Here is a 27671-nt window from a genome sequence, read left to right as displayed (position 1 = left end):
ATCCCAGGTTTATGCATCTCAAGTCACAAAACAACCATGCACCAAGGTGCTGAGTATGACAGGTATGCTGGGGCAGAACACCCACCTGTTGATACCTGAATAGTGTGTTTTGTCAGTAGTCACCATGAGAGGGCTTTCAGAGTACAGGAGCAGTCTGGAATTGTCACGACGAGATATTGACTTTAATGCAATCAAATATATATCTGCTCCACTCAGCGATGTGGAACATGGTCCCAATGTGCTAACAGGAGCTTGAAAACAGAGAGGGAATGAAAGACACAAACAGAAGAAACATAATGCGAATACTTTATTATCAATGTGTGAATGGTGTTAGCTTTTTGTCTGGGTATTAATATGAAAATCATACACCAAAATCAGGTTTCTCATTTTTGCTGTATAATTTTCCAAAAGATTGGTACTGAAAGAGTCTGTATGTGTGTGAATATATGTATACACACACATACACACATACACACACACACACAAACACACACACACACGTATATATACATATATATATACGTATATAAAAGCCAAAGTGCATTTTCTGCTTTTTGTTTTCCTCTGTTCCATATACACATTGCACCATACATAAATAATTACATCGTAAAAATGACTCCGTATTTACAAGTATAATATATATTTCATATAATATATAAAACTTTATATTAAATCTAGGTAGATGATATTTGGGATAGTTTGTGGTAAGCGCTGTCCATTCGCAGGTGTGTGTTATCTGTGGTTGTTGAGCAGAATCTCCAGCCAGCACGGGCAGGAGGTGATGAACTGCCTGGAGTAGCAGGGGCCCCAGCCCTTGGCGAAGCTGATGCGCACACTGTTGGGGTCATAGGGCCCGTCCAGGCAGTCAGGGTCGGCCGCGTGCTGCAGCAGGCACGACCTCTCGTAGTCAAACACCTTGATGGAGTAGCCGGGCATCACCTTGCGCACCACCAGGCTCCTGCAGCTAGGAATGTCCAGGGTGGGGGAGTTGACGAAGATGGGGTGTTCGCTGCGGTTATAAGCCCACACGCCGTCCGCCTCCTTGCTCAGCAGGATGCCACGGCCAATTTTGCCCCGCGTGCGCTGGACGCTGCTGCTACGGCGCTCGGGTCCCAGCTGACCCAGACAGAAGCCCGTGCCTTGAGGTAGATCGTAGAAGATGCTGACGGAGTGCTTGTACACTGCGTAGAGGCGGCCCACCCGTGTGCGGTGCTCCCAGTAGGCCACGTGGCACCAGTGGCTCTGCTTGAGGGCATCCGGCGACGAGCTGACATCTGCAAAGGGGAGAGGGATACTGTAAGATGTGTTCAGCCAAACAAAAACACCAGCAAAACTCAGGCTTGCACGTCGCACAAAGCCCAGCTAAAAGGAAGGATTAAGTTGAAAGGGATTAATGGTCTCCTTTTGCCGTCTGCAACACATGTCCCCGCTATAAATACAGGGGTAGGCACTGCATCGAAATTAAAGCAACGTATAAATATGCCCGAGACACTGGCAGCGCCATCCTGCACCCTGGAATAAATAGTCAAGCGAGATATTAATAGACTGAGCCTTGGAGGAGATGGCACTCTCCTGTTGCCTCCAGGCTTCAGAGCAGTTTGCTCCAGCTCCAGTGCCTAAACACAGACTTTATACATCACAAGCCAGCACTTCCATTTTCATCAGAAATGTTTACGGGCCCAATTCGTTCCACTACGGCCGGCACCAGCAGAGCCTCACGGCGTTCCTGACTGGTGTTTCAAACCGACGGCGAAGGGCCAGGAAGAGTCGATGAAGAGCACAGTAAGATCACTGAACGTAGGAAATGCTCCAAATTGCTTTAAACACTTGCAGAGTTTCTTTGCTTTTCAAACGTGGTTTTTAGAAGAGCTGGCGACGTAAAAACTCGCACCTTTGCGGTGGAATGTAGAGCAGGGGCAGATTTTTTCACTGCTCCTTAATGAGAACTAATTGAGGTCGGTGAGACAAGCGCGAACTCCTCCGAGCCGCGCAGTCCTCCGACAGGCAGCTCAGCCCCTGATGCTTTAATTAAAGAGGTCTGCCTGCTCAAAGAGACGACGCACCTGGCCAAGGATGGGAGGGGGGGAAACCACAGCACACGCCACCTACTCTGGACAAGTTCATTCAAAGAAAGCAGCTGTAGTCAGTTTAAACTGAATTCAAATATTTATCACGCTGCAGATCGGATGTATCGAAAACAGATTCGGTCAAAGTCAAAGCGTAACCACGACATGATATTCCAGCAAAGCCAAGACATCGTGCGCAAGACCTAGTGCGGACCCCTAGATCCGTTTCTGTGTTCTCGAAACACAAACGCACTCGTTACATTGCATTACACTACATTTAATTATTTAGCAGACGCTTTTCTCTCTGTAGCGTTACGAGCCACACACCTTATTCACCGCGGTGACTTACACTGCTCGATACACTACTTACACTGGGTCACTGATCCGTACATCGGTGGAACACACACACACACACACACACTAACACTCAGCAGCTCAACTAACTCACACTTGTGCAAGAGGGCCGTTTCAAAGAGAACCAAATTACGCCCTGCTTGGGCTCATTGTCATCAGTAATTGGCAGAAATATGTTTGTGGTACTCAAACATTCTTTATCACAAAACAAAGCAGAAATTAATCCTAAAAAGGAAAAACGCACCACGCTTGCTTCCAGCACACCCTGCTCTTCCCCCCACATTCCTGGCAGGGCGGGGGGGCTGGGTGAGCAGGCCGGGCAGGGGGTCTTCCCTGCCCCCACCTCGTCCCCCCCCGCCGCGGGCCGAGGGACGGCATTCAGCTCCCTGACAACTTAGCACAAGCCTGCGACCCGCTGACCCCCCTGCCTTCATGCTATCAGCTCCGATTAACTCGCACACAGAGTGATGCCATTATTTTGCTTCAGAGAGCCTATTGACACAGAGGATTTAAATCCCGGGCCTGTGGCCCCATTCCTTTCATTCTCAGCCCTCTTTGGGCTTAATGACTGCCCTCCCCATTAACAAACCTTCTTTAAGGTGGAGCAATGCAGATACACTTCTTAAAAACTGCCCACTTCCCTCTTCTTAATGCTCTCAGTCTCCTTTTTTCCCCCTCTTCAGTGCTGGTCCAGATCGCTAGTGCACAAGCAGATGGTTAGAGGGTGTCTCGCGCACACGCACACGCACACGCACACGCACACACACACACACACTCCAACACGCAAACAAAAACAGTAGGAGTCCTCCAGTGCCCACGTTTAGGGCGACTGTCACAGGGAGCAGGAGCTCGGAGGCACGGCCCGCATGCGGCTCGAAGGAGCGCTTCCTCCTCAGGTCCCCGTATAAAAAGTGGCCAAGTGGCCCCCTCTCCTTCAAAGCTCTGGAGCGCCATTAGTGAATTCCATTCCTCCAGCTCCTCGAATCCGCAAGCTGCTTTTACAGCTCCGCAACCAAAGGAAACGTGCTCCACTCAGGGCATCTCAAAGAATTTGACTCCAGCATAATTACAGCCCTCTATTGTCTATAATAAAACAAGAGCAGCTCACGCACAGTAAAGTCAGCTTACTTTTAAAGCCACAGTCCCAGGAAAACCAGCTACCGCTGTTTATTAAAAAGCCTCCATTGTCGGCGTGTCGGGGGGGGGAATCGCCCCTCCATTTTCTACTCACCAATTTTACAAACAAGCTACTTTATTAAAGGATTTGAAACTCTGAACTTTATTTTATTACGTATTGTTTATTCATTTATCTGAAACTTTTCTGAAAATGACTTAAAATTATGAGATGGCCATTTATGCAACTGGGTCATTCTTGCTAGAGCAACTGAGGGTAAACATCTTTCTCGAGAGTACTATAGTCGCAGCATTCGAACCTGGGCTCTTCCGATTGTCCGAGTGCAAAGTGACAGCCCTGCTATTCAGCATCCGAACTTCAGCAGATGACACCTGCCTTGCCGAGTCCCACCAGGGCTCCACAGACGCGGTCCCGAGGATATAACGTTGTGAGCACAGCATGTCGGATACTACCACCTATCAAAGTAACGCACTCCAACTTTTTAACCATGTACGCAACTTTATTTTGTTTGCTCGTGAGGCACCTGGACCTTTAATGAACGTCCAGGTACACTGCTTTGGTCCAAAAACTTGGGACAAATTTAAGCCCCACAGCAGCAAGGCACCGAGAAATGGCGGAGCATCATCTCACGCGCCAGGAGATCTGTGGCGCAAACACCTCGTCAGTACCTGTACAACGAGAAGCAAAAGTGGAAGACACTCCATTCTGCTCTATTGCCACCCTGAAGGAAGTTGAGAACCAGCAGAACCTGAATCCAAGAGGCCACTAGAGTCTGTATCTGTGCTCATCAGCCATGCAAGCACTTACACTGGCCATCTTTTGCTTGCGTGATAAGCCCCAACTCATCCTTTGCTTTTCTTGATCTCCAGCAACGAAAGGGGCTGCGGTCGGGGCAGCGGCGAGTCGGAGCCGAGGTCTCCCCACATTTCACGCTCCGCTGCTCCCGATGCGCTTCGTGCTTGGCGCTTCCTGCCCTGTGGTCACCTTGCAAGCTCATGTAGAGGCAGCAGAAGAAGAAGAGGGGAAAAGTCTGGAATGCCTATTATTTCTCTGGGACTCAAAGAGCAGTTCAAAGAGCAAAGGTTAATAATTTGTTTAATGTTTGGCTTCAGCGAAGACAAAGCGGTTACCACAGGCAAGCCCTTTTCCTGTGTGTGTCTCTTTTCACACAGAATGCTGTCCAGGACAGGTTTTGAAGAATATGTGCTCTGGGCAAAGCAAAATTATGAGCGCATGAAATGCGTTCTCCTGTGTCTGTCTGTACACGTGCACACACTAGGCCTGCGAGTGTTTGTCTTTTTAACGCACATAAACTGGCACAAAGCAAACGCAGGTAGAAAAATCTAACTCGTTAGAAACACCTTAATAAATTATTTCGCTGCCTTCTGCACTTCCCCCAAGCCCCGTTTACATCCTTTCCATGGCGGCAGGGAGCTCCACGCAGCTTACCCTGTCTACCAGTCTTGCTGTTCATTAATCTGCTGTCCATTGTGTACTTCCTTCATCTATTTACCTTCCTGTTTATTTCCTCAACACTTATTAGTTTCCTCTTCCTGAAGGACACAACTTCATCCGAAAACACAGATCCAGCTGCTTTTGTTTCATCACTGGCAAAAGCATAAGCGTAGAAATTCTGGCTAATTCCTGGGAAAGTGCTTCAGGTAAACACTAAGTAGTCCCCTACGATAAGAATGCTATAATAAATTCGGTTGGTGCATATCTGCAATATTTCCCAGTTTTCCTTGATTTTGCATACGCGCCAGGCGGTGCTTGCTGTCAGATGGGGAAGAGCAGAGCCAGCGATATTGCCTCTCTCTCCCACTTCTCCATGAGGTTTCGGGAGGGCGAGGTGATGGAGGAAAAACAACCTGGGAACAATTACCCAGCTCTGCATTCGTTTAACCCAACAACCTTTTAACAGCCCCGTTTACCCATTAGATAAGTGGCTTTTGTTATTATATTTTCAAAACCATCTGCTCTTAGTGTCAGTCTCTCCGACACCCCCACTCCACCCCACACTCCCACCAACTCCTTCCTCTCCCACCGAAAGATACAAATGCCCAAATCCGACACAAGAAAAATAATTCCCGCCCCTTCTACCCCTACATCCAACAAGTGCTAATGGGTAGTGTAGTGGTTAGAGCCATCCCTTTACAAGTGAAAGACCTGTTCCTGCATTAGTACCTCTGAGCAAGGCATTTACCCTGCCTCGCCTACTATCAGGACCCTGTGTAAATAGGGTAAACGCTGCGCGTGGGAAATAATTGTAAGGACATAGACAAATCTAATGCTTCAAGTCATTTTGGGGAACAGCATCTGCTAAATAAGTGTTGATGACAAGTAACAAAGGGAGCAGCAGGACTAATCTCCACCCGCATTTCCCCTACATCTAGTAAGAGTTGCAGGACTAAACCCCACCCTCTTTATACCAACATCCAATAAAAGATGAACAGGACTAATCCCCGCCCTCTTTTTATCCTCATCCAATAAGAGAGGAACAGGACTAATCCCCACCCTCTTTTTTTGATCCTCATCCAATAAGAGAGGAGCAGGACTAATCCCCGCCCTCTTTTGCCCAACATCCAATAAGATGCTTGTTTTCTCGGGTCCGCAATACCTGTAACACTCAGAAATCCGTCTAATGCGTTTCTGTTTTAGTTCTTCATTAAAGACGAACACACATTTCAGACAATGTAAAACAAGGGTTTGATAAGCAAAGATAAAGAAATCTGATTATCCCACAAAATTTGGAAGTTGTTTTTAGAACAGCCCTTACGATGAACAGACAAAACCTGTTGCTTTGCACATGAAAGCCAGGTGTCTCAGCCATAGTGGTTTTCCACTTCCATCTTGTAAAAGTTTGAAATTGTAAAACGTAGTTCCTTTCCAATTTTGCAGAAAAATACATGACTTAAGCAGATTCATCCCCACTTCGTTTTTTCTGTACAAGTACTTCAAGGCAATTCATTCCGCTGAGCCTTGACAGCAGCGTTACGGCGCAGAACCGGTCCGAGTGAGAAACGTGCAGATGTTGTTGTGTGGAGATACCGATCACAGCATGTAGCACAAGAACCAAGACAAACATACACTCTCACGGAGAAGGAAAAAGTCTGGCGTGCAAGATCACACCAAATACCCGTGGCTGGCTGGCAGCGCAAACCTTCGAGCGCAGATAAATGGTGTGCGAAGCCAAACGAGTCCTAGTTATCCTGACAAAAGCCGCAACTGCACTTTTTTTTGGCACATTTCCTTAATGGACAGGACATCCCCTGGTTTTGGACAGAACTCTCTACACCAAGTCAAAATACGCACTTCATATTTACAGTATGCATGTCAAGCTCACTCCCTCCTCTCACAGAATCGGGAAGGAAAAAAAAAGATTTTAAATACGTACACGTCTTCAGACATTTCCTGTTCGTGTGTGAGGGGTTATGGAGTTAGCTGAGCTCCGAATTGGCCAAAAAGAAAGAAAAAAAGGCCTGTACACACCAACACCCACTAAGAGAAAGAGCAGAGCCCTCACCCAGTCTCTCTCTGGCAGTCACTCAGCAGCTAAGATGAGCCCAAGTAATTACTACTTAAGAAGCCTGGAAGTTTCAATGGCAATCTTCAGCTATTATCCCGTAATGCCTTTAAAAGCAATGCAAAAGGAGGAAAAGAAAAGGAGGAGAAAGAGAAAAAGTACAGCCTGAGGGCAGGGACGGCGGCGCAGCCTTACAGGGAGAAGGACGGGAATCTGTCACGGAGCCTCCGCAAACACACCGCTTCCCCCGAGGCCTCTTGCCACCAAATCTGTCGTGCATTTTATTTTTCATCTTTTTCCAATCTGAGGAATGCTCAAGTTTTTTTTTTTTTTTAAAGCCTCTAGAAACACCCTTGCCAGAATTTAACTTGCACAGCAGAGGAGGGAGAGAGGGAGGGAGAAAGAGAGCGAGAGAGAGAACGAGCGAGGGAGGGAGGGAGGGAGGGAGGGAAGAGAGCGTCTGTCTCTCTCATCCTGTGCCAAGGATTAGATTCCCGTCCAGCTATTAGACTCTACCACTGAGCTGACGGGGAGGGGGCGGGAATGTGTAGGTTCGCGTAGGAAGGCCAGGGGGGGATAGGATTCTGGGTCGTCGTCCACCCCCGCCCCCGCCAACATCACTTCGGCAAACTTGACCGTTCCGCTCCCTACACCCATGGAAGAAGATGTTTAGCGGAATTAAGGTTTGTCAGCTTTAGAAAGAAAACAAAAGACACCGACCGCCCCCCACATGGTACAGGCTCCATTCTTTTGAGACAACTATCATTACAGGGCAACTTACAACTGACTAACAGGCCACATTTAGGTTGGCGTCTCAGCTATCTCTGCCATCAAAGACTGCTTTATCAGCCAGACGTACACACTGGGGCCCTTGCCGCCTGTTTATATATATGGATTTTTTTGGAATTGTCTCTTCCTGTTTCAACAGCCCCGTCTGAAAGCAAAGCAGCGTAACACACTCTGCACGGTTTCGGCTGGACGTTTGCGTGTTTGCGAGCGCGTGTGGAAAGGGTACGCAAGGCTACCGGCTGCGATGACTGGGACCGGCAGAAGCCGTTTAGAGAAAAAGATCCGACTGCGGTTTCGATGACTCTCCCAATAACGATTTCGCCAAAGTAGGTATTGCAGATGGTTAAAGGAGCCCATAATTCAACGGAAGGCGTAAAAGCACAACAGCTTCTTCACTAACCAGAACCATCCGAAAGGAGCAGTGTGCGGTTCCCAACGAGCAGCGGAGTGCAATGTTTGTTAGAGGGGTGTACAGTTCTTTACGACTTGATCCCTTCGGAAAGGCCGATAACAGTGAGTCACCACTGAGCCGATTACTGCTCGTTCTTCTCCGCTTCGCCTTCCCGTTCTCCGCTTCATCCTTCTACTTATCGCACTGGGGGTCTATAAACACATGTGCTCTTCAAGCCCTTGTAACATCAGCCGCATCAACAGAAATGCAGCGGTCTCATAAAAGTGATATATAAATGTGTAATTTTAAGGACAGTAGGTATATACAAGCAAAAGGAGGAAGGAAATATAAATTTGGTAGCAGGTGGTATAGTGTTTAAAGCCATCGCCTTGTGTTTGAGGAAGTTGGGTTCAAATAGCCACCCCCACTGTAGCACCCTTGATAAAGGGACTTACTCTCAACTGCTACAGCAGAAATTACGCAGCTGTCTACATGGGAAAATCATTGTAAGCAGCTTAGTGTACAAAAAACAGCCTAAAAGCCCAAACAGCCTCCAAGCTTTCAAATTTGGCTTTACGCTTTCAGATTTCAGGAGGTGGCCGAGAAGACACTTGCGGGAGGGTGGTGGAGGAGCTGGAAGAGCTGGAAGAGCTGGAGGAGCTGGCGGGGCTGGCGAGGTCTCCAGAGTGACACAAGCTCCACATCCGGGTGGAGTGCTGCTGATGACACTTTTGGCACGTCTGCTGTCCTTAGTGTCTGTGGCTGCACTGCGTTAAAGGGGTTCTGCTGTTGCAGATGAGATGTTTACCTCCGAATTGGGCCGGATTATATGAGCAACCTGGGGGCGTTTAGAGAAAACCTTGTCCCACTAAGGCAAGCTAGAAGGGCACCGTTCCAAATGGATAACGATCAGCCTGTTTACCTGAGGACAGCAATCCATTACTGGACACGTTCAATGGGGAATATTAAACAAATCCTGAATTTTGTCAGTGCAACTACAGTTTAGTGTGAAGCAATTTACTGAACTCAAAGCCTTCCATTGAGTTACCTGCTTTATCGGCCCACTTCCCTTGCCTCCGCCGCCGCTCCCCTGCTCACTCGGCCTTCGAGTGAGGGAAAGTGAGCAAAATGGATAGTGTCAGCGATACGTAACTCAGCAAGTGTCGTGTTTTCCGAGCGCTTTGATTTGCACCGCTACATGCCGCACAATGTAAGCCACACTACCTCGCAGACGAGAGTTAATACTTCCTCAAAACAAAGCGGAGCTGCTTTCTTCTCAAATGACTCTGTTCTTTATGATCTTCATAAAAAATGCAAGAGCAAAAATTTCCAATAATTTATAAAGCCATTCCCTGTCAACATCTGCAAAGAATCTTTAAGTTAAACGAAATGGCAGGATTTCATTAAGCAAATTGCAAGCTGGCAAAAACTCTGAAGGAAAGAGGGAAAGCCACAGCCAGTCCTATAATTTAAACCTTATTTTAAAATGCGACAGGCTGACTGCACGGACTCCGCTGCATAAACCAGAGAAACAAACACGCTTGCTCATGTGCGCACACAAATGCACGCACACATACACGGAAATAAATGTATTATGGCAATATGACATACCAACAGAGGATCACCATTCTTGGTCAGCAGATGACAGCTCTCAGTAATTGCCGAGGTACTTCTGAGACATCATGTCCCAACTCCAAATAGTGGGGTCCTCTGAACTACATTACAAACTCTCCATTGTCACATGTAATTGAGTTTTCAGCCAAAAAAGCCCAAACTCTGGAAAGAGTGGTGATGTTTTGGATTCATGCAAATGCTCTCAACAGTCCACAAAGTGCTTCTTGTAGATCGGGGGGGGGAAGAGGGGAAAAAAAAAAAAAAAAAAAACCCAGAATCTTAACTATTTACATCTTAAAAAATTTTACGTCAATCTGATCACACGACAGTGTCAGAAAAGAAACATGAAATGCTCTACTCTCCAGCAACTGAAAATAAATTTAAATCAGTTTCCACAAAATGTTGAGAGAAAACGGCTCAGAGCAGGGGCCTAAAATCAAAGAGCAGTACCGTTACAGCAGCGGTGCCAGACCACGATGCTCGATGCATTGACACCTTATGCAACTTATGGAACTTAATGGAAGCCACCGCATGTAATTCAACAGGCCTCTATGTGCAACCTCATCTTCTCAGGCCTATGAGTTGTGGACCTGTGAACATGGGTGTTACACCATCCTTTCCCTCTCCGAACACCGAATGGCATAATTGCAACTTGCTAGAACATCCCGATGACAAAATTGGGATACAGCCCAAAATCCCACGTGTTCCATTAGCAAAACGCAAGGACAAAGGAATTAAACATAAGACGTGCAAAGATGATATGTTAAAAACGTGGCTGCTAGGAAGTCCATGTATGACAAATTTGGCTCTCAGCATGTTGTTTCACATGGTGACACATTGGCACAAGCTGCTGCTGGGGAAGCAAAAAATGTTTTTATCACTAAGATTTTGATATATATTGCCTGCTACATGTTCAAGTGCAACTGGCCATGTCTGTCCTGGAAGGACGTATTAAAAAAGAAAAATGAAAAAGCAATTGTGGTACAGGTGCGAATTATGAGCAGACAGGGAGGACCTTTTTCTACATTTATAAGAGTGTAAAAGAAGATGGCAATAACTGGCACCTCTTGCACGTCCATACTCCTGCCCCCTAGGACCCATGCCGCAAGTACACTAAGGTGGCAAGCTCAAACGGTGCATTGTTTCCTCCCATGACCTTCAGAGGAGGCATGTTAAAGCGCTAAACCAACAGTTGGACATTCCATACATTTTTAATGGCATTTCTCGCCCTTTATTTGTTACTGTAACCCCGCGGCCAGCACTGAATGAATGGTGCTATTGGAGGCAAGGAGCGCTACCCTGTGAGTACAGAGTGTGGACGGCAGGGCTCGGAATCATTTGGGGACCATCAGCCCTTCCAGCGCAGCCCTGTAGGCTGACCCCACTCACATCGTTTATGAAATGATGTGGAAAACAACATGCCCCCATATTAACTATTTGCACACAGTACTGAAGAGGACTCGCTGACATCTCATGGCCCCGAGTTTCCTGGCATTTAAAACACCAGACACCATGCTATCCTATGGCAAATCGCATTTTGGCAGGGAGAGCTGCTCCTTTGGATGCAATGGTTGCAGGTTTTAATCCCACCTCCAGCTGTAGTACCCTTGAGCAAGGTACTTACCCTAAATTGTTCCAGTGAAAATTATCCAGCGGTATAAATGGGTAAATAACTGTAAATGGCTTAACAGTGTAAGTTGGAGAAAAGAGTGAGCTAAATGAAGTAAGCGTAAATGGTCGTAGCCACCTGGTTCTCTCACTTCTATTCCATGATAGGCACCTAGCCGCATCAGATGTTATGTATGGGAAAACAGGGTTATCAGAAGATTTTACATTTCTCAGGAAAAAAAAAAAGTTAAATACGAGCTGTGTAGACCGTAAAGTAGAGTTCGACCATCTTTTTAGCTATCCTAGAACCCTAGAATTACATTCCATATGTACACTTAGTGCGATTCTCTATCAAAACAAACACAGATAGAGGGGAATAAAAACATTACAAAACAAGGGAACCCTGCTGATGTCAAACGTGAACAGCAGCATCAGCAGCTGCCAGGCAGTTACACACAAACACAAGTCTTTACAGCGTAGACTCTGTTGACTTTAGTGCAGTGTTGATGCTTTCTTTAGACTCCAGAGATTAGGAGGGTTTTTGTTCCCCAGGTAAAGGTCGTACTGCCTCATCAAGACTAAAGCTACCTTGGCAGGCAGTGAATAGAAACAGCGGCGCACTAAGTTTCCAGTCAATGATCATTTTGGACATAAATCACAGGCTGCACTGGAGAGATCATTCAATCCCTTGAAGTTCTGCTGCTCCAGTTAGGTCAGCCCTCACACATTAGACGCACTGAGGAAGCCAGGGTGCCCAAAGGGTTTCACAGTCAAGACATTTCAGTGATGATCAAAGCCAACAATAAGGTGGGTAGAGTCAGATCCCATAGACACAGAGCCCTGGATTCCAACAATGCACTCCAGTAGTGTCATAAACACATTGGTTAGAACCCACCTGTCATCCAAACTGCAAAATAACCCCAGTAAAGGGCAAACGATGACTCAAACACACAGGGAATCTTTTCTCAAAGTGCCACACGTTACTGGAAACCCTTACGGAGACTGAATTTTGCCACCACAGTGACTTGATGTAGTCTTATTGAAGCCAAAAATCTTGACAGCCTTATAAAGCTCATGCTGCCAAACGAGAAAACAAGAGACTATAATGTGGCTCATTGACACACACATAAACACACTCAGTCACTGACTAATCTGGCTCATCTAACACAGACAGACACGTAAACAGACACGCACATGCAAACACACGCAGTTGCTCGCTGTGACAAAATCAACTTCACAAGTTCAGCTCAAACATCTGGGTCTCTTTTGTCCATGCATTATGTAAAGAGAATAGGAAGTGTTCCTCCTAGTGCAAGACAGGAGTCACGACACCGTCCACCAGGAAGCCCTGTGCGCCTTGCAAAGCGCGGGGGGAGGGGGGTGAGCCTCATGGCAATCTGTCACGGTGCCAGCGAAGGGATGCGTGCAGCCCCTTTTCACTCTGACTGGACACAATTAGCAGTCCAGGGTGGGGGGCAGGGGGTCCAGCCTCAAATGCCAGTCTGCTGGATTCCCTGGTCTCTGTTCACTATGAAAGAGGGCGATTCACAACCTAGCGCCACCTTGAAGAACAAAAAGGAAAAAAAGAAAGAAAAAAAAAAAAACGTAGCACGTTTTTTAAAACAGGATGTTTGGTCGAGACCTCGTTCTACTAAAGTAAACAATCCACAAAACCTGATTTTTGGAGGCAGGGAGGAAGTATTCGAGTCACATTATTTCCATATCCTGTATCCTAGTGCAGCGGGCGCCCCACTGGGAGCATGGCTGGGCAAGCAGTGGGCTGTGCTGGAAACTTGAGGCTGTGGAAACTCGAGACCACATGCCAGGCTGCATGTGGAGATCAGTAGGCACAAACCCCAGACTTGATTCACATGGGCTGAGGTGGGGTGGAAGGGGGGGGGGGGTCCACTGCAAACGCTGATATAGTTGTCAATCAATCTTATTTCCTATCGAATTTCATCAAGTACCTCTAAGAGAGACACTGACAGACACAACAATGGAGCTAAGTAGGTAACCCGAGATGCAACAAGGCACCAGGTGGGACCTGAGGTAAGGTATTCGTGTACTTCTGAAAGAATGCAAACATCAAAGCACAAATGAAAAGACCTTCCATAAGCCTATGTAATATTTTAGAACTCCAGCATGGCTGTTTTCAGACGTCTATATGCAACCTAATCAGTCACAATCAGGTCCAGAATCACATGCCTTTTAAGCCTGTTCAAAATCTATGTCTGCAATCTAATCAGTCCTAATCAAGTACAGACTCACATGTTTTGATTACATCGAATAATTGTTCCACGCACTGCGACTTTCTTGCACACACTGGGAGGCGAACCCTTGCCAGGGCACATTCTGACCTGTGCCGGTTTTGCCCGGGTGTTCATGGCACCCTGCGGAGACACACGTATGTTACCATTATGGTTCTCTCCAAGTGCCTAGGCTGTGGATTCGCACACAAAGGTGTGCTGGATGATCGCAGATATGGGTTTTCATGGGATCAAGTAGCTCTATAGCTGCCCCCACCCCAACTTTTCAGCGCTGAAGCTGGTGTGCGGGATGAGGGGGAGGAAGAGAGCAAGGCTCATCAGAGTTTGCATGATTCATCCTTTTCACCGAGGGACCTCCCTTGCCACTGACATGGCAGCCCTAACAAAGCAGAGAGGCGTCAATTCAATAGGCACAGATAAGATTCATCGAGACCTTGACAATAAACAAAGACTAGACTGATTGCCACCACATCACCAGGACTGCACACTGCTCACCAAAACAGCAAAAGTAGCACATCACCCATGGATATAAACTCTTTAGTCTTGCTGGCACCCTTACTACGGGGGGAGAAAACGGAACAACACCGTCAATGAACCCTAATTTCAACCTCTCCATTTGGCAACACTTTCATAACTTGTATCCAACTTTCCAACTTTCTCATGACAGAAAGGAAAGAATGAAAAAAAAAGTGACTAACCCTACCAACACTGTATGACACATCCGAAGAAAAATACTGGCTGGGGTAATGCTGGAGATTGTAAGACCTTTGCTTCTTGCACAGAACACTAGGACAAATTACCTTTAAGCATTTGGAGCAAAGTCCAATTCCCAACATCGCTGGTAAATGGTAAGGACATATTCTGTGGAAACCAAACTTATAAGAAGGCACGTCTGAAAAGCCTGTGAAAAACCAAAACATGCCCACTATCACTTTCACTTCAAATGGTGTTAATCCTAATTTCTTACATTTAGATCCCATGATTCCACTATTCTTCTAAACTCACTGTTCACCATTGCCCTAAATGATTAAGGATAAAAATGACAATAACTCCAGGAGTGCAACCCCTCCTTACTGATGGCAACCACAAATATTCCCCCATGGAATGTAAAGCCACTTGGTCCCTGTGGTGTTACTACTCGACTGTGGGTTCTGGACACTCTTCTCTACGACACTGGTCCACGCTAGCCTGACCCATGGCCCACGAGCGCTCCCGCAAAGCCCGTACTCTGGAACCCTTTCCTCGCCTTTACTCGAGCTTGGAAAATTTCTCTCTTAAAGTAAACAAAAGTGCAAGAACGTGATAGAGACCAAATCGAAGTGAGAATTACCGAATGAATGGGCAGTATTATCGTTAACCCTACCAATAAAACAAACAATCACCATTTAAAAATCACTGAAAGGCCAAGAAAAAGATTTGTATAATTTGTAACACCTCTTGTTCCTCACTGTTCAAGAACCTTGCAGATCGTTTTATCAACATATGAGACCAAAACTTCATTTGTTGTCAAAGGATTTGCCGTCGCATTCAGAAGAGCAGAAATAAAGACAACGATGTTGCTGGACTGAGTTTTGGTCTTCGCTATTTCAAGTCATCTTACATCACACCCCTCATTGCCATCAAACTTTCTGGAATGAAGTGTCACCATGAATTAAAGCCACATAACGCAGTTCATCAGATGAAAACAGTAAAAAGTGATACATGTGTCAATTCTCTCTTTCAGCTATTTCTCCCTGTGCTTTCCTATACTGTATTTCTCTCTAAGCCACTGAGATTCTATGTTATAATTAAATCGCACACGTAATAGACCACTTATATATATATATATATACACAGTGCCTGTGATAATCTACTCCACATTTCCCTTGTTCATATGAAATTGCGAGCTTGAATCACACAGCAACAGTTTACAGAAAAACAAAAGATCAGCTGAATGCCAGTCCCCTGCCACTGAGGTCAGGGGTCAAAAAAGTCTTAACCTGGAGACAGAATGGAGTCGCAGAGGAGCTCAGAAACCAAAGTACAAAGTCATCATGACTGGATATTTCGGTGCATCAAAGGAGCATCGAAGACAAGCAGCAAAGCATTTGTTGCCAACACTACTTTGTACCCAGTGTCCGTTAACTCAGATATTTACATTTATTAATTTATTTGACCAGCTTACAATGCTCAGTATGTGAACTAAGGCACTTACAAACTATCATCTGGCCTTTCATACAGCGAGGTCATTCTTACTGGAGTAATTCAGGGCCAAGAGACTACTATAAAAACGATGACTTGAACTCAGATCTCGACTGCAAAGCGATTAGAGCAATCACTGACGTACCCCATATTTGGGGCTGAGCTAGCCAATATCTCAAATGCATACTGAATATCACTGATTTAAGTGAAATTATCTCCCTTTGTCCCTTAGAACTGCTGAATACATTTCAACAGAGAAGGGTCTCAAACATATCTCCTTCAGATCCACCTCTCTCCTGAACTATTTTAGCCTTTACACAGCCAGTACTCCTGTATTGTACGAAAATGTTTGTGTACTTAAAAAAAAAAAAAAAAAGTAGAAATTTGATCAGGAATCATCTATCCTGAGTTTTATGCACCTACTCGTGCAATGAACATCGGTGCATATAGTGAAAAGAAACAAACTAAATTTACTTAAGAATCACATGTCTGCAACTATGTCTCTTTCTCCTAATGTAATGCACAAATTGTATTTCTCCGAGATGCGCATCGCTTTGGAGAAAAGCATCTGCTAAATGAATAAATGTAAACCACACACACACACACATTTTCAGAACCGCTTGTCCCGTACAGGGTCACGGGGAACCGGAGCCTACCCGGTAACACAGGGCGTAAGGCCGGAGGGGGAAGGGGACACACCCAGGACGGGACGCCAGTCCGCCGCAAGGCACCCCAAGCGGGACTCGAACCCCAGACCCACCGGAGAGCAGGACTGTGGTTCAACCCACTGCGCCACCGCACCCCCTAAATGTAAACCATTTACTCAATAAACTACCAACCAACAAATGTCTACAAGCGCTTGTCCCGAGCGGGGTCATGGCGAACCGGAGTCTAACCCGGGAACACAGGGTGCAAGGCCAAAGGGGGAGGGGACACACCCAGGACAAGACACCACAAGGCACTCCAAGCAGGGCTCGAACCCCAGACCCGCCACATCGCCGAGCCCCCCCTCCATAAACTAGCATTACATTATCCGCTCAAAATAAATTCTTGATGGAGGTACTGGTGTAACGTGCACTGTTTAAATAGTGGTACCGGACTCATTGATCGTACTTTGAGAATCCTGCGTCTCCATCTATACATCTCTGTCTGTTTCTGAAATACACTTCTCTCGGAGTTGTGTGCTACTTTGGAGAAATGTGTGTGCTAAATGAATACACATAAATGCTGAAGTAAACTTAAACCTGAAATGGAGAACACGCATGCAACTGCAGCGAATCAAAATTTCTAAAAAGGTACCCAAGGAAGAGTCTTGTCGTGCTGAGCTCACTCCTCCCGAATTACCATGTTACAGGTTCACGGAAAGATCATCCGCAGAGTCACTTGTTTCCTTCCGTAAAGCATCCAACCATTGCCACAAGTAGATGTTAACTTTTAACCAATGAAAAGTTGCTTCCGAATATTATGAAAATACTGAGATTTGCAACAGCGGCGTGCACAAAATCATATTTGTTCTAAACTCGAGCGCTGGAACTTCCTGTGCTGCGAATGTTGCAGTGTTCCATAAAGAAAATGAATGGCCTCATCGAGAAAACAAACTGGTTTGAAACTCCAGCCATTGTTCAACAGGGAGAAGAGGAATGTTCAGACCAGGGTATTACTGTAGCTCAGGGCTGCTATCCAGGGCTGCACATTTGGCTAACCCCCACATGCCCCCTAGCCTTGCTTTTAAGAGCTTAACTAGTTCCTGAATGGGGGCGGGGAGACCACACATACGACTCCCATTAAATTGATCTTTTCTTTCCAAGCACTTAACCAAGCCAAGGGCAGAGGGTGGGGGCACGGGGTAGATACGGAGGGGCGTGCGGACTCCACCTCCCCGGTTCTTTCTGCGTTGCGCACTTTGGGCTCAGTGCACTATTAAACGATGACCACGTTATCCAGATGGCTGACGAGCGAGGCGCGAACGTGCTCACGGAGCCGAGCGACACATCGGCAGCGCTCAGTACGTTAGTCCGTTGACCGCCACCGCACTCAGAGAAAACCTGACACACGCATTTTGAAGGGAGCTCATGAAAAGAAGAAGAAAAAGAAAAATTCTTAGGGGGATTTTTCACCAACCAGCATAACCTGCTTAGTCAGGTAACTTCAGCAAACATGTTGCCCAAAGTCAGGACTTCCGAAAAGACAAAGGTTAATTAACATCCTTCTTACTAAACTTGAGCATTGCTCGGTTAAGAGTGAGGGTCTTCACTTACTGACGCATTTTCTTACTCTGGAGAAGCTACGAAAAATCGTTTGTCTCTGACGGAATGCAACCACACAATCTGGACCGAACAACTTAATTGCAGATATTTAAAATGTAACACAAAGGCGTTAGCTGTTATAGGCCTTTAACGCCTTCCCTAACGAGAGAGCCACGTGTTCGTCCGAGAAACAAATAACCGAAGACATGCAAACGACGCAGCATCAAACTACAGCGACTCAGGATGTGAGGAAACTGGCTCCTCCTCCTCCGGTTACAGCCTCTCGGTGAAATTGTGGCACGATCCTCCACTTTTCACTCTGACAAGCTCCTCTCGTATTTACCCAGGGCGTGTTGCCCGTAAACAGTGTGGTGACACTACATGTGTTGCGGGGAGGGAAGAGGATTGGACAAAAAGGTAGGAAGGGCTTTTTTTCTCCTCCTCCTCCTCCTCCTCCTTAGATGTTCACGACTGGGACTGGCAACCACTCGGGCTTTGCCGCATGCTTGAGAGTTCGGACGCGGCTCCGCGATCCGAGGCTGAGAGTTCACGCTAACATCGCCGTGACCCTGCGCGTATATGAAACTCATAAACAAAGGCCATTTCTTTTTCCGGGCCGCTCCATTCACAAGAGCGGCCAAGTTCCCCTGGACCCGCCCCCTTGGGTCCGCCCCCTTGCGCAGCCGAGCTGTACGCCGTCTGCACGGAGCGATGCGAAGGGGGAGGCAGGGGGCCTGCGGGGACGTACATCTTATTACAGTTAAATCCCACTCAAATATTTCTGAAACAAAAACAAGGAGAGAAAAGCGATTTTTGTGGCTATTGCACGCACCCCGGTGCCCTCACTGCAGCAGCACGACCCTGCTCATCGCAACGAAACGCCCATTTCCCAGGGTACCTACTTATCTTAACAGCCTTTAGTCAGGTGAGGTAAAGCACAACATAAAACAAAAACAAAGTAACGTATCCAAAAACACCGTGTGACAGGTGATGCATGGCAGGAAGGACCATGGTACATATCTTACTGTTCTTTTCTAAGAAGGAAAAAAGTGATCACTGTACCTCCACAGGGTACATCAGATTACTGTACCTTCAAAGCAGCTTAAAGTGATGCAGTTATTCATTGAATGTGCAACATCACTTCTGGATTCATATGTGCAGTTATCTGCAACTAATAAGTAATGAACTATGAATGACGTTCCTGCTAGGCATCGCCAAACATAGCATAGCACACTCAATTTACTGAATTAAAATTCACTTTATTGAATAAAACATCCTAAATGAGATTAGGTAGATATTTAACCATTTAAATAAAGAAACAATATGAAAGAGTGAAATGCTCCAACAGTAAATTAAGACTGCCGGAGTTAAATCGGTTCTTAGAGCTCATATCGTTCCGTAAATGAACTCCACCTGAGTTGTTTTAACTCCCTCGGAGTTGGTTTACAGCTCCTGACTTTACAGCACATATTGATATAAACATATGGTTAAGTTCAAACAACACACTGACAGAATTTACCACTTAGGGGTTTAACAGCATATCACCATAGTAACCATGCAAAACAATTTAAACCCAGTTCAGTTGCCAGTTGGTCCCAAAAAAAAAAAAAAAAAAATTTCCTTCCACTGCTTGCGCACCACTTTGATTTCACAATTACCTCTAGACCAGATGACAACCACAGTTTCCACTTTGCACCTTCCTACAATCATACGACAGCTTGCGGCATTACATGGCTTTCAAAAAGCTATCCACATTAATCGCGAGCAAACAGCACGGAGAGCGGGCACTGCCCTCTACGACATACCAGCTTGGCAGGAGTTCTTTCAGAGAACGCTGGATGCATGAATCACCATTACCGGCACTCTAAAAAACGCACGCGCACGCGGCGCAAAAGGGCATTTTTATTTACACACTGATTACTGTTACTTTCTGACTGTAGCGTTGATTGTAGGATTGGTGTCAGCGCCTGGCACCAGGAGTAGACTCTGCACGACAAAGCCCTACGGAGTCCACCGATGGGCTCCGGCAGGCCCAGCTCTGCGCCGCCCACTGACCCTCTCACCTGAGAAGTCCCCTGGGCTGGTGTTGGGGGAGCTGGCAGCCTCCGTTTCAGTGTAAGACAACGTTGAATCTGACAGATCTGCAGGAAGAAGGGTAAACAAGAAGTTACTGCACAGCAAAGGTTAACAGGCTTGGGCTCAGCCCTACTCTTACCGCAGATGTGTTAGGGCACACCTGTATTTCCCTGTTCTCTCTGCATCAGAAGCACTTAAGCTCTCTATGCACCAAGTTTGTCTGAGGCATTTTACCTTCAGCAGTCTTACTGTGGAGCACCTGTATTACAGTGGTGTTATTAATAAAGTGGAGAAAAATCTGGTCCGCTTTGTCTAACCCATCACCCCTGAAGAAAGCCAAAAAAAAAAAAAAAGAAATCTCAGTCTGAGAGTTTTGTCTCAGCAGGACTCAAAAATGGGAGATGTTTTTCCATTTATATGCTGCACGCTGAGCCATTCCAACATCTCAAAAACTACAATTTGATGTGACTGTGGCGACGGGCTGCTCCAAATGAGACCTGTTCATCAGAACGTCTAGCCTGGATGAAGAGGAGGAGGCGGTGCTCTGTGTCTTGAGGGTCACTTACCCAGTGGCTTGAGTTCTTCAGTGGGGGAAAGTCTTGAGTAAGGAGGTGGAGGTGACTCTGCAATAGAGAACACCTGTGTTACAACCTCATGGCTACACCGTGTGTCTGAAAGCCTTACTCAAAAACCACCATCCATTTATGTTGCGTATGAAATGATTGTGGAATTTCAAAGCATAAACTTAAATACATGGTACGATAATTTAAGGGTAGTGATGGAATTGTGCGTATCATTTGTTAGCTGTTTGGCAGCCACTTCTTGGATCCTTCAAGAGGCTCAGTGCATCTTTACCCAAATTTACTGTGTATTCATACGAATATGAATATTTAAGCTGAAGAGCTCAGAAATTTACCATAGAGAATTAACACAATCATGGCAACAGGAGAACTTGCTTCTTCATTTATTTCCTTTTTAATAACGTTTTTCACCTGTCGCATATATACACATGCACATACTGTATATTGAACATGAATGAACACAGCTTGTGGTCTTTGCTCATATTTGCAAAGCAAAGATGTTCTGCTTTCTCTGGGGATTGGAAAAATTAAAGTCAATCAGCTGGCGTATCACTCAGATACTGATGCATGTTAAAAATACTCTCTTTGTATGTGTGTGTGTATATATATATATATATACACACACACACACACACACACACACACACACACACACACACACACACACATCCCTGTATATTCTTACAGGTGGAAAAAGGAAAGGCTTTTAATCAATGCTTAAATGAAACTCCATAAAAAACACCCTTTACACATCATTCGCTTAAAGAGGATATGAACCCTCAATTGCCTTAATTTTTAAAATCATTGTTAGCTGAACAACAAATTCAGAAAAAAAAAAAAAAAACACATTAAAATGTGGTTAGCAATATCAACAGCTTATTAGCAGAAAATGCTATCGGTTGTGTATGCACTTGTTTCGGCATTTTACTTTACTGTCCTCCCTCAGTCCCCCATTAAGAACCTATGTGTATCCACTAACGTAGAACAAAATTATGGTGCTTACAGTATATTTCCTCACACAACAGTGTAGCCCAAGTTTCTGCAAACAAAAGTATTTATGCTATACAACACATAGATCAACAAAAAATATAAATTGGGAAATTAGTCAAATCCTAATGGAATATTCCTATACAGCTGTAAAGTGTTGAATTATGCATTTTGATTAAAAAAAATGAAATAAAAACACACACAGAGACAGAGAAAGTTTAAAAGTCAGAAGTGAAGAAAAGGGTAATGGAGTGAGGGAGAAGCTGAAGAGAGGGGGAGTGGCGGGACCTTTAAGAGCGGCGGCGGTAATTGCCGGGCCGCGAGCCCAGTCACTCAGATAGGCCGCTCGGCAGCCTGGCGCCAGCAGTATGCAAACTGTATATTATCACCACTCCTCCACCTAAATAGCATGAGGGGACCTCCTTAGGAAAAGGGCCTTTTAAAGTGCAACTCGAAACTGATCTCATTTCAAAGGGATAATGCCTGCCCAAATAAAAGAAGAAGAAGAAGAAGAAGAAGAAGAAAAAAAAAACTTCAAATCTATTTAAATCCATGTTCTATTAGCCTATCTAAGCTGTTCCCCCCCCCCCCCCCCCCCAGAGTGCAGCTAAATCCTTATTTACTTTTTGAGATTTGGTGGTCTACAGAAAAAGGCAGAGGAGTGTGTCAGTCTTAACCATTTCAGTGTTTTCCTTGAGTCTGTCGAAGGTGAAAGAACAGTTAATTCTGCACAGCGTAAAGTCATTTTTAAGTCAATGGTGTTCCGGGGGAAAAAAAAAAGATAAAAATCTGGCCAGCACAATAGAAACTGCACATTTAGTCAGGGCATATGTGAGCATGTGTAAGGTATTTTTGGCTTTATTCTGGATATTTTCAATTACACTTGAGATGAGTATGAAAATGGCGAGAGCTCACCTGCCGCGCCACTAAATTTGTTTGTGTTTCTGCTTCGAGCCATAATCAGCTGTGTCCCAATTGTTACTTTTAACCCTTTTGCACAACAACGAATCTCTGAAGCTGTCTATATTTTTACATTTTCTTTTCTTAACTAAACCAGTCTGTAATTGGTGGCATGTCATATGACTGTTGTACAGTCCTGTTCAAACAGTAACAAGTGGGAGGAAAAAGAAAATAAGTCAGAAGTAACAGCTTTAAATCCAGCATTAATCAAAAATATAAATAAATGACATTTGCTCGGGTTCAGTAGGTCTGGTTGTGACAGTTTCGCGGCTCTTGACCTGAAAAGAGACATCAGTCTTTTGAAATAAGCCTGCCTACATTTAACCACTGTATTCCCCTCCATCACCTGTGCACAGCTGTACTACATATGAAATGGTTATAATAAAAAAAAAAAAACACTACTTATGGAAAATTAAAAAAGCTAGTACTTTTCTGTGTGTGTGTCTATGTGAGAGAGAGATGGAAGTTCCTCTTCTATTAAGGCCACAGCTGCTCATAGTGCATGATTGATGAACTCACTTTGTACTTTATGAAATTAACACTATGTACTACATCGGCAACAAGATTGTGTTCATTATTACACCCTGACGCACCACCAACACTCAAGAAGAATTCAAAAAAATATTATACTTTCCCATACATTTCGGTGGAGTAACACAAAAAAGTGTCCTCTCTCATGTAATTGGTTTATTTAAGGTTTTAGTTAATTAAAAATACTTTCAGATGATTGCATTAAAGTTGTATGGTGACTGCACATTGCAAGTAACTGAGGTAAAACAGAGAAAGAACCAGACTAAATTACCACGGGGAAGTGTCAAACAACAGAGTAATTTATGAGTATTAACAGTTTTAGCACTGAAAACTACACACAGCTAAGAACAGGACACCTCATGAAATGAGTAATATAACCACGAAATGTACATCAGTGGCACAATGACATAATAACCTCAAAAAAAAAAAAAAAACAGACTTTGGGTACCATAACATAATACATTAAGTCACTGGCTAAGTAAAAGTATGCAGCAGCTCATACAAACTCAATTTTAAAAAAAAGAGCAGAATAAAGCCTCACCAGCATGCATTTTTAACACCTTTTTAAAGCTGCGTGACACAATTTGAGCTCTGCTGAATATACACAAATATTTAACTTTTAGTCTCCTCAAGGAGCTCCCAGTAATAAAAAATAAAAAGACAGCAAAGAGTCTGGTCCTGGGCACCTGGGGTCACAGGAGGGTTCATGTCCTGTCAGTCAGGGTCAGTGCTGTTATATCACATGCGTAGGTGTGTGTCTCATGTGTCACTAGAGAGCGGAGCATCAGCTCAACACAAACATTTTACACACAGCCAAAACTCCCCGCAAGCAGCATCGCCATTACATGTGCTCTACCTTTTGATACCTGCGACACTAATGTCACTTTTAAGTAGGACATAAGAGAAAACGGCCTCAGCTTCATTATTATTAAATCTGATTTTTTACACCAAGTTGTCTTTTCATGTAGACACGTTCAAAAACACTGTATTTTTCATCACAAAATGGATTGTTTTCCATTTCCAGTGAGCCCTCCAAGCACTCGTTTTTCCACTATGTACAGATACCGAAAGCATTCGCTGCTGAAAACAGTACTCGCAGCTTCTATCCAAGATCATTACTAGTGTGGAAAATTAAACAAACATCAGAAAGATGCCAAGCATCAGGTTGTTTTCTTTTTTTTGTAAGTCACCAGGCATGCAGACTTTATGAACAGGTTGTACACATACATCCATACATGCCATGGCTATATAGTACGTGTGTATGTCCTGTAAATAAATTTTACTTCTTTTAGTACAGAATAACTAGACAGTTACATGCGCACATTACAGAATATTCTTGATGCTGGTCAGAAATGTTGATTCTGTGTGGTTCACCTGGCTAATGACATGTGATGTGGCGGATCAGTCATTTATGTCGAAGGAAGTTTTATGCACTCATCTCACAGAGAGGAATGCGCTGCACTGCTTGCACCGGCGCACCACGAGCTTCCGCACGTTCGTCCAGCCCTGGCCTGGTTCTGCTGCTCCGGAGCGCGACAAGCGGGACGTTGCGGGCAATCAGATTTGCGCGCTAACTGTAGCGATGAGGCCCGAGAGCGGACAAGCTGCGGACGCAGCCAGATAAGGCCGTTCAGACAGCTCTGTTGTTGCGCAGATGCGATGCGATGCGATGCGATGCGATGCGATGCGATGCCCTGGCTTACAAAGAGTACTGCATCCATCTGTGAGGAATGAACTTAAATCCGCTCGGGTGAAAATAAACTTCACCCGTGTTGATCACACATGATTATTCCAACGAGTATATACTTTTCCATACCAAATACTGTATAACCCTTTGTTTGTCTTAAAAACGATTTCAAATCCGCTGCTACGTCAAACATCATCTGTCGTTGGTTACTTTATTCTACATAACTGTTCCTTTCAAACATGTGCTTGTAATACCGTGTAACTAACGATTCCAAAAAAGAATGTTTCTCCGATTAAAAATGTATTTTATCTAACTTTATTGCAAAATAAACAAAAATGAACACGATTAGCTGTTGCAAAAATTATGCAGCAGCTAGCCGCATGAAAAAGACACACATACCAATAAACTTAACCGTTTTCATTAATCTCCGCACGTCTTTTGAGACGCTTTGGCACGCGGCAAGGCTTTTCTGACAATGAAAATAACGGGTTGGTCTGGCGACAGTCAAGTTACTGCCGGTGGAAAGAAGTGCGCACAGCTGAGCAGCGCGATCGGACAAAACAGAACTAGTCCAGGATCGATCGCGCAGCACCGCTGCTCAGGTGCAGAATCGACTCATGCCATGGTGGGAGATGCAGCCATACATGATGCGGCATGGAAACGCCGGAGTTTCATCTCAACCCCGCGCTAGGATCATTTCTACAGCAGCATGAATGATGATGTACCCGGCCTTATCCATGCAAGGCATAAAACAAGTGTAGAGCGCTCTCCATCTTGAATTTACCCTGAATCGATGAAATATCATGATTTGCACATTGATTTAATCAATAACCAAGTTAATAGCGCTTTTTTTGTGCCGTGTTCGCCCCCAAACGACGTCCCATGGCTGCATGGTGGCACGCGCAAGAGGTGCATCTCGTCACCGCGCGCTCACATCAACTACTAAGAAGAAGAGCCAACGCGACACCGAGGTTCATCTAAGACACGGCGGAATTATTATTATTATTCATTTAAAAGTCGTCCGACTAGGCAGTAGTACACAATGAATGAATCAGTAACTCGATGCATGCGTGATGATTTTGCGGTCAACGAAAGCTTCGGTCCGGAATACTAACTGTCACTGTGTGTGTATCATCATGCGACGATAGCAGCATCATGCCGCGTGCAACTACTTCACACTCACAGATCACTTCGGCACATTTTAAAATACCTGCACCAAAGGTCACAGGGCAGCAGGCAGGAGATTCGGACAACACGCATTCTATGCCGTATACTATACGTTCAGTACTCCCTACACAGCTTCATGATCACCCGCACGCCCACCGACCGACAGGCGCAGGCAGATGCAGCGAGTCGAGCAGGACGCGCCGCGAACGAGCGCGGCGGCGGCGGCGGCGCACGCGCACAGGTGCACTCACCTGGCCCGCACAGGCGGCTGTAGTGGTACGGGTTGCAGCACACCGTGGCTCCGTCCGCGGCCCCGTCCGTGGCCCCGAAGCTCTGGCACTCACACAGCGGCTTGAGCTGCGCCGTGTGCTGCAGGTCGGCCCAGCGGTACAGCCTGCAGAGCAGCAGCTGCGGAGGCGCCGAGTGGCCGCCCAGCCGCACCTCCGTCCGCGACACCATCACGCAGCCACTGGGCATCCCGCCCTTGGACTCCACGGCCTCCAGCAGGCTATCCAGCGGCTTCTCCTTTAGCCTTTTCAGAAAGGAGTAGGTGACCGTTTTGAGTTCCTGCTCGAGCACCGAGCGGGGCTTCGCCTCCGCCGGTCCTCCGGGAGGACCGCTGTCCTGGGCGCCGGCGTGCCCGGGGCTCCTGAGGGTGAACTGGCACGGAGCGGGCTCTCTGGCCCTGGTCGAGTCCGAGTGCTCGCGGTCTTTGAACAAGCAGCACGTCACCGTCCTGCACTCGTTCTCCGGCAGAGATCGGGGACTCCCGTCCTCCAGGACGCACATGGCACCCCCATGATCATGATGATGATGATGATGATGATGATGCTGGTCCACGGCGTCCCCCGAGCCGCCGCCGCCGCCGCCGCCACCGCTCTCCGGGGAAGCCCCCCTGGTGGTGGTGGTGCGCGCCTCCGGAAGGTCCCCGGCGCCCGATCCTCCGCGGGTCACCGCTCCGAGCTCCGTTTTGGAGATCTTCTCCGGGTTGCTGCCCCACACCTCGTCGCGACCCCCCTCGCTGCCCCTGCTGCCTCCATCGCCCCCCTGTCTATCTGGAACCAAACGGCTTCTCCAGAGTCGCCGCACAAGACCTGAGCGTTTCGACCTGAACATACGACAATTTATAAATCCAGATGACTGCTTTTATTCTTGTTCTTCAGATCCGTGTGAAGCGCAAGCGGTTTTAAGGTCGTCGCACAACATAAATGTGTGCTCCACGCCGTGCGGTGCCTGCACAGCCCCGCGCTGGGTGTGTGTGGCCCAGCAACAGCCACATTAGATGAGGAGCTGAAACAATATGTGGCATTTAAACAGCAACGGCATGCCAAGTGTAACACTGCATCGACACCGAGCCGCACTAACCTTTTAATCCTTTCCCCTGGAACCACCTAGAACTTATCTCCGTTCCCACGATTAGGAAAAAACTGCATCAAAGTGGGCAGGATTGGGAGGCGATGGTCTCACTATTCCGTGCCCCCGCGCGCGCACACACACACACACGCACA

The 27671-nt window shown here is 46.1% G+C and overlaps 1 protein-coding gene across 1 annotated transcript; it reads right to left on the bottom strand.

The window, feature by feature from the left end:
* Positions 1-328: 328 nt before the first annotated feature.
* On the bottom strand, positions 329-27554 carry LOC108934537 (mothers against decapentaplegic homolog 6-like). Its single transcript, XM_029256532.1, has 4 exons — positions 26415-27554; positions 20817-20873; positions 20238-20315; positions 329-1274 (listed from the first exon to the last, which is right to left on the bottom strand). The coding sequence occupies exons 1-4, from the start codon at positions 27277-27279 to the stop codon at positions 733-735; spliced, it is 1542 nt and encodes a 513-aa protein (XP_029112365.1). The 5' UTR covers positions 27280-27554; the 3' UTR covers positions 329-732.
* Positions 27555-27671: the final 117 nt, after the last annotated feature.

The sequence above is a fragment of the Scleropages formosus genome, chromosome 11 (assembly GCF_900964775.1).
Source record: "Scleropages formosus chromosome 11, fSclFor1.1, whole genome shotgun sequence".
Taxonomy (NCBI): domain Eukaryota; kingdom Metazoa; phylum Chordata; class Actinopteri; order Osteoglossiformes; family Osteoglossidae; genus Scleropages; species Scleropages formosus.
Note: the sequence above shows the minus strand (reverse complement) of the source record. Positions and strands in the feature narration are given on the sequence as shown.

Bases quoted from the DNA above. Each gene is read 5' to 3' on its own strand.
- LOC108934537 (XM_029256532.1), bottom strand. From the start codon at position 27,279: ATGTTCAGGTCGAAACGCTCAGGTCTTGTGCGGCGACTCTGGAGAAGC. The intron at 20,874-26,414 runs GTGAGTGCACCT...TCTCTATTGCAG, and splicing joins CAGCCGCCTGTGCGGGCCAG to AGTCACCTCCACCTCCTTAC. The intron at 20,316-20,816 runs GTAAGTGACCCT...TTCTTCCTGCAG, and splicing joins TGAAGAACTCAAGCCACTGG to ATCTGTCAGATTCAACGTTG.